Below are 9,233 nucleotides of genomic sequence, written 5' to 3'. Positions count from 1 at the left end.
GGCACAGCTGCCCCCACGGGTATCCCCACACAGAGTGGTGCATAGAACTGGAATTTGAACCCGGTGCCCACAGTCCTTCATTCCTATGACACCACCTCACATGAGTCACCACATCTTGAAACTGCTCAGTCAGCTGAGGCACAGGTGGTGCCACCAGCCCAGAGTGTGGGTGAAGGCAGGTGCCTCAGCCCCCTGGCTGGAAAGAGCTAACCACACACAAATGGCAGATTGGGAGTCCTCACAGGAAAAAGTTATCCCTCTACCATCTCTTTCCTTAGAAGCAGAGCCTTAGACAAGGATTTTTGTGCAAATACTTTACTGAGGGAGTACTTTCTGGAGAAACCTGTGAGGGAACCAGGAAAACTGAATAGGCCATGGGGTCTGACCAAGCAGAGAGGTGGTTCCAGGAGAGGCCTGGCCTCAGCCCGATCCCAGGAGGAATTCGAGAGTGTCGTTCCACCCATACAATCCTGCACAGAGGCAGGGGAGCTGGCAGTTGTACCCTCCATAGTGTCAGACTCTCCTGGCCATGAGTGACAGGTGGCCTCTTGGTGGGAGAGGTGGGGGAGGGGGGGCAGGCAGCTCCCTGTAGACCAGGGCAATATTTAAGAGAAGGAGGCAGATTGGAGCAGTTGGCTGCCAACACCTGGCCTCACTCAGGGAGAGGGGCCTTGGGCCTGGGGGGGATCTGGGTGGGGTACCCACACCATCTGCTGCAACCTTTGTGTATCCATTATGGGCTCACTCCATTCACAGGCATGAATTGAGCACCCAGTATGTGGGGAAACAGGGGAAACAGAGACAGCACACACATGGCCTCCGTCCTTCAGGGTTCCAGTTTCGTTGGGGGAGATCAGAGAAATTCCATTTGCCACTCTAGGCCAAGCTTGGTCAGCAGCAGAGCCATGAAGCATTGTGGGAACTTGGAGGAGGGAGTGAGCCCTTGCAGTCAGGGAGGAGGAGTCAGCCCGGGGAGACTTCCAGAAAGTAGCCCTTTGACCCTGAGGAGATGGGGATCAGTCGTGATGAAAGTAATAGCCATTCAGTAGCCCCTTGTAATTCACCCTGAGCTGACGCCTGGAATCAGGAGAAAGTACTCAAGGCTCTGGTGCCCGGAGCCATATGAGCTGGCGGCTTTGTCTAGCGCTTCGCCCAAGACGGATTTACGGAGCTCCTTGGTTCTGAGTGTTGTTTTGGGCACCAGGGATGCAACTGAGTTTAAGACAGGCATGGCCTCCACCTGCAGGGACTTCAGAGCTTGCCTGGGGAGAAGGTCACATGGCCGGACGGTGCAGGGTCCCCAACGCCTATGAGAGGCTTTGTCTTAGGACAGTGGAGGGCCTTGAGATTTTAAGAGAGAGAGTTACATGGACAGAAAAATCAATATTGCCCTTTAAAGTGGCTGCTCCGGTTGTAGTTCCGAGACTATATTGGAGGGGGTGAGAAAGGACCAGGGAGACAGCAGGTGGGGGACAGCGGCAGACCTCTCCCCCCACCCCAATGCTTTGGTCCAAACACCATCTCTGAGGGCTCCCTTGCTTGGGCTTCTCCCAAGATTCCCATCCACCCCAGAGGACACAGCTGCTGCCTCGACTGGGAGGATTCGGAAAGCTTCAGAAGGTTAGAAGGCATTGGTAGGGGTTCCGGGGGAGGCTGGAACTACCTCCCCACGGAGTGTTTGAAAAACCAGACTGGTTCAGGTTAGATACTGATGCGGGGATGCCGGAGCTTCATGCTGAGGAACAGGGTAGAGGGTGTGGACTTCTAGCACCCAGGGGTCTGCCCCTGGCAGCGGGGCCGCCAGTAGAAACGCAGTCGCTTCTTGTAGGTGTCCAGGTTACGCTTCAGGCAGAGGGCCACCTCCTTGTCACAGGCACACAGCTGCTGCTCACACCAGCTTCCCTTGTCAGCTGTGGGCGGAGGAGTGGGAGCTCTGTGTCTGTCCTTTTCCAAGACAGAGCCAGGTATGGGTCTAGCAGCCTCTGAAGGCAGTGCAGTTCCTACTCAGTCGTGGAGGTACTGGTCCCAGCAGCCTCGATTCTAGCTGCATGACCTTGGCCACGTACCATGACCTCCCTGTGTGCCATTGCACCTTCAATTATTTATCCACCCATTCATTAAATAATTATGGAGCACCTACCGTGTCTTGGCAGGAGAGGACTTAATGATAGGGACATGGGAGGGGGCAGGTATTAGAGCATCACAGGGAGGAATAAACAACTGTGCAAAGTGAAAGTGAGGAACCATGCAGGGCTAGGAGATCAGAAAACAGGGTGGAAGAGCCTTTTGAGCTGAGATCGGAAGGGTCTGCTCTTCCTGGAGGAAGCTGCGGTTGGGGAGTGGGGGTGGCAACAGTCTATGCAAAGACTCCATGCAGAAGGGATCACAGCTTCATTATCTGTGCAGTGGGGATAATGGTAAGAGTTGCCTAGGGGGTTGCTATGAGAGTTAAAGTAAGAAGACAAGGCACTTAGCCTATAGTAAGTGCTCAATAAATGTTGGATATTATTGTTACTATTATTATGAAGCCCTCAATGAACAGTGGCTGCTGTGATGAAACCTTTCGAATCCTAGCCCTGAGGGCCTGCTACATTTCTATGCTTGTGATGCTGGAAAGGATGCAGGGGCCAGGTGCCCTGGGTTCCAGCCCAGGCTCTGTCAATTGGAGGCAGATACTTCCCCACTGTAGTTTTGGTTTCCTGGTCTGTACAATGAAGATAATCAGGGTTTTGCTGATCTTCGACAGGCTGCCCGAGTGATTCCATGTGGTGATGAAGAAAGGAATAGCCAATCGGTAGCCCTGTGTAATTTATTGTGGCAGGCATCCTGTGAGGCCCATTCTGTCTGTCTCATTTTAGTTCTTGCAATAACTTGATGGGGGTAGATTACAGATGGCGATACTGAGGTTCAGGGAAGTTAAGCAATGTGGTCACCAAGCTGGTTGGTAGTGGGCCTGAATTCCAGGTGCTAAAGGGGTCAAACCTCCCATGGGTCCTCTCCATACCACCATACCCATTCTTGCCTCTTCACAGCCCAATTGCAGCCAGTGGGCGCACGTAAAAAAACAGAGAGGTCAAGTAGCTGTACTGTGAAGGCAGTGGGGGCCAGAACTCGCTTCCTGGGGTCTCCAGCTCCAGCCCTGAGGTCTGGGTACTCACAGCAGTGGATGTCCCCCTGGGAAAAGCTGTATCTGTAGTGGTCCGTGTGGACGCAGCATCCGTGGGTCTTCAGGTGGTCGTAGCAGCAGTCATGGGTCTGACAGCACCTACAGCAGACGGGGTACACAGTTGCATGGGTCCCCGGCCTACTGGGGTCTCTGGCTGCTCCCCCACCAGAGAAGAACCCGTATCCCCACCTGGGAAGAGTCAAGGCCTGCAGGGCTGCAGTCTTCCTTAAGATCATGATGATTAACACTTTTTGAGCAATTCCTACGTGCCAGACACTTGCTTTATCTATGCATTCTCTCTTAATCCTTAAAACCACCATGGGATGGAGGTACTCATATTACCCCCTCTTCGGAGATGAAGAAACTGAGACTCGGGGAGGTCAAGACACTTGCCCAAGGTCATACAGCCTGTAAGTGGCAGATCGGGGCAGTGTCCCCAGGCCTGGCTGGCTCTCACCGCTCCTCTAGCTGACTCCCAGGGTGGTTATGAAGATCAAATGAGATAACGGCAAAAAGGGTGGTTGGTGGCGGGGCTTTAAAACCATTGTCCATTGCAGTGGGGAGTGAACGTGGGCATTGCCACTAGAGTAGGGGATGGGAGTGCAAGGGGGTGTCTGGCCTTCAGGGACCCTGGGGAACTTTCCGGAAGGCAAGCTCCAGGAGGGCTGGGACCATGTTGGCACTCAGCAGTTTCTAGCACATAGTAGATGCTCAACAAAATGGATTCAACTCAACTAAATGAATAGGTGGGTGGAGAGAAAAGCAGAGTCCTGGAGTTGGGGGCAGGATAGGATTGCCATCCCTGGGAAAGGAGTTACCAGTCCGTGGCATCTTTGGGCTGGCCTCTGCCACCTGGTCCGCAGTAACAGCCGTAGGGCCAGTAGAAGAAAAGGGGCATTTTCCCAGTCACTTGCTTGACCATCTTGTTCAGGTTCAGGATCCCGCCCTGGATTGGAATCACACCTGCCAAGCAGCCCAGCAACCAGGAGAGGAGAGGAGATGAATTTCAGGGCTGTGCCAGTGGGCACAGGATGGCACTCTGCTCTGCCCAGACCAAATGAGTGACCTCAAATAATGATGATAATAAAATGACATCTACTACCGCTATTAAAAATACAGTGACAGGCCAGGCACAGTGGCTCACACCTGTAATCCCAGCACTTTGGGAGACAAAGTCTCGCTCTGTTGCCCAGGCTGGAATGCAGTGGCACGATCTCGGCTTTGAGAGGCCAAGGTGGGCAGATTGCTTGAACCCAGGAGTTTGAGACTAGCTTGGGAAACATGGTGACACCCTGTCTCTACAAAAAAATACAAAAATTAACTGGGGGTGGTGGTGGACACCTATCGTCTCAGCTACATGGGAGGCTGAGGTGGGAGGGTCACCTTAGCTCAGGGAGGTGGAGGTTGCAGTGAGCTGAGACTGTACCACTGCACTCCAGCCTGGGCAACAGAGTGAGACTTTGTCTCAAGGGAAAAAATGACAATTACTGAGTGCTTACTATAGGTCTTCTTGTGTATTGATTTCTCGACTCCATCTGGCTAGATAAGTACTGTTAAATAAATAAACTTTTTATTTTGGAATAATTCTAGATGTACAGAAAAGTTGCAAAGATAGAAAGTTCCTGTATAGCCCTCAGTCAATTTCCTCAAACGTTATCATCTTACTTGTGATTCACTTGTTAAAACCAACATTGGTACAATGAATATTATTTTTAATCCCCATTTTACAGATGAGCGGATTGAGGCTCAGTAACTTGCTCAAAGTCTTAGCGGCTGGTAAATGGAGCCAGAATTCATCACTTAAAACAGTCTGGTTTCATTCTCTGTCTCTGGGCGTTGATTTCCCACTCCACAACAGGAAGAATAATCCCAACTCACCCTTCTTATCTCCAGTCCCTACAAAAATCTGAGTCTGTAATAAAGAGAGTGTGTGGGTCTCCTGGGAGGCAGCATGATTTAGAAATCAATATTTTTCATGGATAATTTTATTTCACTCTAATAAATGCTGGTTAGAATTGATAGTAAGGGTAATTTATTTTACTGGAAGAGAGGAATGCATTATGTTGAGTTAGGAGAAATAAAATATATTAAGTCCATGAATTCAAGTGGGAGGTTGGGAGAAACAGATGACAGAAAGGAAGGGAACTGTGCCTGTGTGCAACTCCAAGAGATGATTCGAGAATGCAGGCAGCACACGTCCAGACGGAGCCCAGAGTCTCAGGGAGACTGGGCTGGGCAGCCAATGTTCGAGTGAGCCTAGTTATGGAACCTGCACCCAACCTCAGGCAAATGAAGTCAATAGTACACTGTGGGTGAGCCCCACATTGGGGGCCGCTGGGGTGGGAAGGGTGGTTGGGAGGGACTCATGCAGTGGACAAAGAGTGAGACTACACGCGGTGGCCTTGGGCTGCAACTGAAAGTGACTGGGCCATTGTGTCCCCAGTGTGTCCCCTTGATGTGTGGGAGTCCATGTTGCCATGCCTGTTTGACATGGTGGCTCTAGCTGTTAAGACATGTACAAGAGAAGCTTTGCTAAGCTTTGGCTGTACTGGTGAAGGATCCCGGGCCCTCTGGAATGGTACAGAATCCATCAGAGATTCCTGGATTCCATGATAAGGAACCCAACTGTAAACAGAGAGTCCACCTTGCAGATCAACCAAAGCCCCGCGTTCAGAATCTTGCCTTTCTTAGGGTACCTTTGTCCTCTTTTTTTTTTTGCTCTAAATCTAGCCCTTTCCATCTGGGCTCAGAAATACATGAACTGAACTCACGCCTGAATGATGCAGCTCTTTCTTGCCATGTGAGAAATACATTCAGCTTTGAAATACATTCAGAATGCTTTCGGGTGGTCTTATGTGTCATAATTTTAAGGTGAGGAGGACCCAGGCCGAGAAGCAGGGCTGGAGCTGTGGCTGGGGAGGTGTTGGTGAACTGGCTTCGCTTGTCAGCAGTTCTTGCCTGGGTAGCTTTTCCCACCCTTGGCTGCCACTGACGGGGATGAAGCTCTTTCTCCCAAGGGATGGGCACAGTGGGCAGGAGGAGGTACCACTGCCATCTTTCATGCATGTGCCATGTGTGAAGCTATTATTTATGCTTACTCAACACTTAGTATCTGTTTTCTCATTAGAGTCCTTCTAACAGTCCCACCAAGCAGGTTATGCCCATTTTTACAGATGAGGATATTGAAAGGTGGGGCGATTTGGCTAGTCATACTGCCAAGAGATGGCCGGGCCTGCATTTGACTGCAGGTTCATCTGCATATTTGATCTCTACAGTGTCTTCCCTCTTTACATGTGAGAGATGAATTTCTGCAGCTCGATTGCGAATTTCCTAATGGTTTTTGCTGTAATCCTGGAGACATGTTCCTCTAGAGAATTTTGGAGTCCCAAGATAATATAAAACTATATTTTGAAATGCAAGTCCTTTCCAAAATCACAATTTTGAGTTGGATTAAGGACAAAAAAGGCCAATTTGCTAACAACTGCGTTTTATATTTGGTCTGGTTAAGATCAAATGGAAACTGCCCCACCCTTCACCGAAGGTCCAGGGAACCCTCTTCCCAGGTTCAAGGAAGAGCATGAACATGAAACGGCTCTAAAAACATGGAGTGCTATGCATTCGTTCAGGTTGTTCTTATTCAGTGGGAGAGGCAGGGGTGAAGTGACCTGTGTCCAAAGCATCATCATCATGGGCCCAGCAGACCCCAGTTCTGGATTTCCAGTTTGAACCTTCACAGCAGTCCAGAGACGTGCAGTGCAGCTTGGCCACCCAGAGCTCTCTGGCTGAAGCTACCATGCTAGGAGACTGGCGGCCACTGAAGGCTCTTTGCAGAGAGGCAGAAGGATTGGGGGGGTGGGGGCCAGGGTCCTGGGGATCAGAGCAGCAGCCCCCCAATCTAGGAAAGAGAGTGAAGGGGTGCACTGTCCTCCCTCCTTCCCTTCCCAGCCTGAGTCCCATCCTCGACTCACCAGCCATCACCACCAGCCCACACAGCAGGGCAAGTTCCATGATGCCAGCAGACAGCAGTGGAGGCAGCTGCTGGAAGTCTCTTTCCATGCGGGCTGCCCCCTTATATCAGATGCACCCCACCCAGGCTTGCCCAGCCCTCCCTCCCAGCCCTCACTCTTATGGAGGAAACACATGCTTCTTTCGCTTCCACTTTTCTGGCACTGGGGAGTTTTTGTTTAACGTATTTTTTTTTCCTATTAGTTTATTTTATTTATTTATTTATATTCATATATATGTATATTTCGAGATAGGATCTCACTCTGTCACTCAGGCTGGAGTGCAGTAGAATGATCATAGCTCACTATAGCCTCGAGCTCCTGGGCTCAGGCAATCCTCCTGCCTCAGCTTTCCAAGTAGCTGAGACCACAGGTGTGTGCCACTACGCCTGACAATTTTTTCTTTTTCTTTAGACAACACTATGTTGCCCAGGCTGCTCTCAAACTCCTGGCCTCAATCAATCATCAACCTCCCAAAGTGCTGGGATTACAGCTGTGAGCACCATGCCTTGGCTTCCCTTCCACGCCCTTTTTTTTTTTTTTTTTTTTTTGAGCGGGAGTCTCGCTCTGTCGCCCAGGCTGGAGTGCAGTGGCACGATCTTGGCTCACTGCAAGCTCCGCCGCCCGGGTTCACGCCATTCTCCTGCCTCAGCCTCCCGAGTAGCTGGGACTACAGGCACCCGCCACCACGCCCAGCTAATTTTTTTGTATTTTTAGTAGAGACGGGGTTTCACCGTGTTCGCCAGGATGGTCTCCATCTCCTGATCTCGTGATCCGCCCGCCTCGGCCTCCCAAAGTGCTGGGATTACAGGCGTGAGCCACCGCGCCCGGCCTTATGCCCTTTTTGATAAAAGAAAGAAACATACACTCAGTGTAGAAGATTTGGAAAACCTAAATAATAAACTTAAAATCACCTGTAAACCTATTAAGCACCATTGACATTTTGGTGCACGTCCTTCTGTGGTCCCATTGCATGCAGTGCTTTGTAGCCTATTTTTTCATTTGCTGATATAACTTGCACATATTTCTATGTCATTAAATATTCCTGTCTAGTAACATTGTGAAAGGCAGGTTCCTGGCCAGGCATGGTGGCTCATGCCTGTAATCCTAGCACTTTGGGAGCCTGATGCGGGTGGATCACGAGGTCAGGAGTTCAAGACCAGCCTGGCCAATATGGTGAAATCTCGTCTCTACTAAAAAATACAAAAATTAGCCGGGCGTGGTGGCAGGCACCTGTAATCCCAGCTACTCGGGAGGCTGAGGCAGAAACTTACTTGAACTCAGGAGGCAGAAGTTGTAGTGAGCCAAGATTGTGCCACTCCACTCCAGCCTGGGCGACAGAGGAAGACTCTGTCTCAAAAAACAAACAAACAAACAAAAGGCAGATTCCTATTTCATTATACTGTTATATATATTATTATACTGCTATACAGTTTATCTAATGAAGCTCCAATGATGGATATATGGGTGGCTTCTGATTTTTTTTTAATAATCTAGACTGTACAGTGAAAGAAGGCCATATTTCAGTCAGTTCATGTCCAGAATTGCTTCCACAGGATCTACTCCTAAAGTGGACTCACTGAGTCAAAGCACACACACAATTTGAAGGCAGGCAATTGATGTGTGTTGACAACTTATCCTGTAGAAAGTCTGCCCCAGTTTACACGTGAGAATCTTAATGAGACAAACGGGGTGGAGCCAGCCCAAACTGGGTGGAGGAGCTGATGGGAGGACATGCCCGGCCATGGCACAGAGATGGTCAACCACCAGGGTTCCACTGAGAACCTTGTTCCCATACAGCAGAAACTGTTTTGCTTTGATGCCTGTTAGATGGCTGTCTAAGGACAGAATGCCCAGGCTGACCTCTGCTGCCAGCATAAAAGCTCATCCGAAAGAATATGCCAGCAACAGCTCCTGCTAGGAGCTTCTCTCTCTCTCTCTCTCTCTCTCTCTCTCTCTCTCTCTCTCTCTCTCTCTCTCCCCCCCCTCTTCTCTTCCCTCCCTTTTAAATCTGATTATTGCCTTTGTTCCTTGATTCAACCAGTTGACCAGCTCATGTGTGT

At 50.1% G+C, this 9,233-nt stretch overlaps 1 protein-coding gene across 1 annotated transcript; it reads right to left on the bottom strand.

Moving 5' to 3' along the window:
- Window positions 1-824: 824 nt before the first annotated feature.
- On the bottom strand, window positions 825-7,222 carry PLA2G2D (phospholipase A2 group IID). Its single transcript, XM_007980225.3, has 4 exons — window positions 7,135-7,222; window positions 3,985-4,129; window positions 3,159-3,265; window positions 825-1,910 (listed from the first exon to the last, which is right to left on the bottom strand). The coding sequence occupies exons 1-4, from the start codon at window positions 7,220-7,222 to the stop codon at window positions 1,765-1,767; spliced, it is 486 nt and encodes a 161-aa protein (XP_007978416.1). The 3' UTR covers window positions 825-1,764.
- Between the last annotated feature and the right edge of the window lie 2,011 nt (window positions 7,223-9,233).

The sequence above is a fragment of the Chlorocebus sabaeus genome, chromosome 20 (genome assembly GCF_047675955.1).
Source record: "Chlorocebus sabaeus isolate Y175 chromosome 20, mChlSab1.0.hap1, whole genome shotgun sequence".
Taxonomy (NCBI): Eukaryota; Metazoa; Chordata; class Mammalia; order Primates; family Cercopithecidae; genus Chlorocebus; species Chlorocebus sabaeus.
Note: the sequence above shows the minus strand (reverse complement) of the source record. Positions and strands in the feature narration are given on the sequence as shown.

Excerpts from the sequence above, each read along its gene's own strand:
- PLA2G2D (XM_007980225.3), bottom strand. The coding sequence starts at position 7,222 with ATGGAAAGAGACTTCCAGCAGCTGCCTCCACTGCTGTCTGCTGGCATC. Across the intron at positions 3,266-3,984 it reads CCCAAAGATGCCACGGACTG|GTGCTGTCAGACCCATGACT; the intron begins GTAACTCCTTTC and ends CGTCTGCTGTAG. Across the intron at positions 1,911-3,158 it reads CCAGGGGGACATCCACTGCT|CTGACAAGGGAAGCTGGTGT; the intron begins GTGAGTACCCAG and ends CTCCGCCCACAG.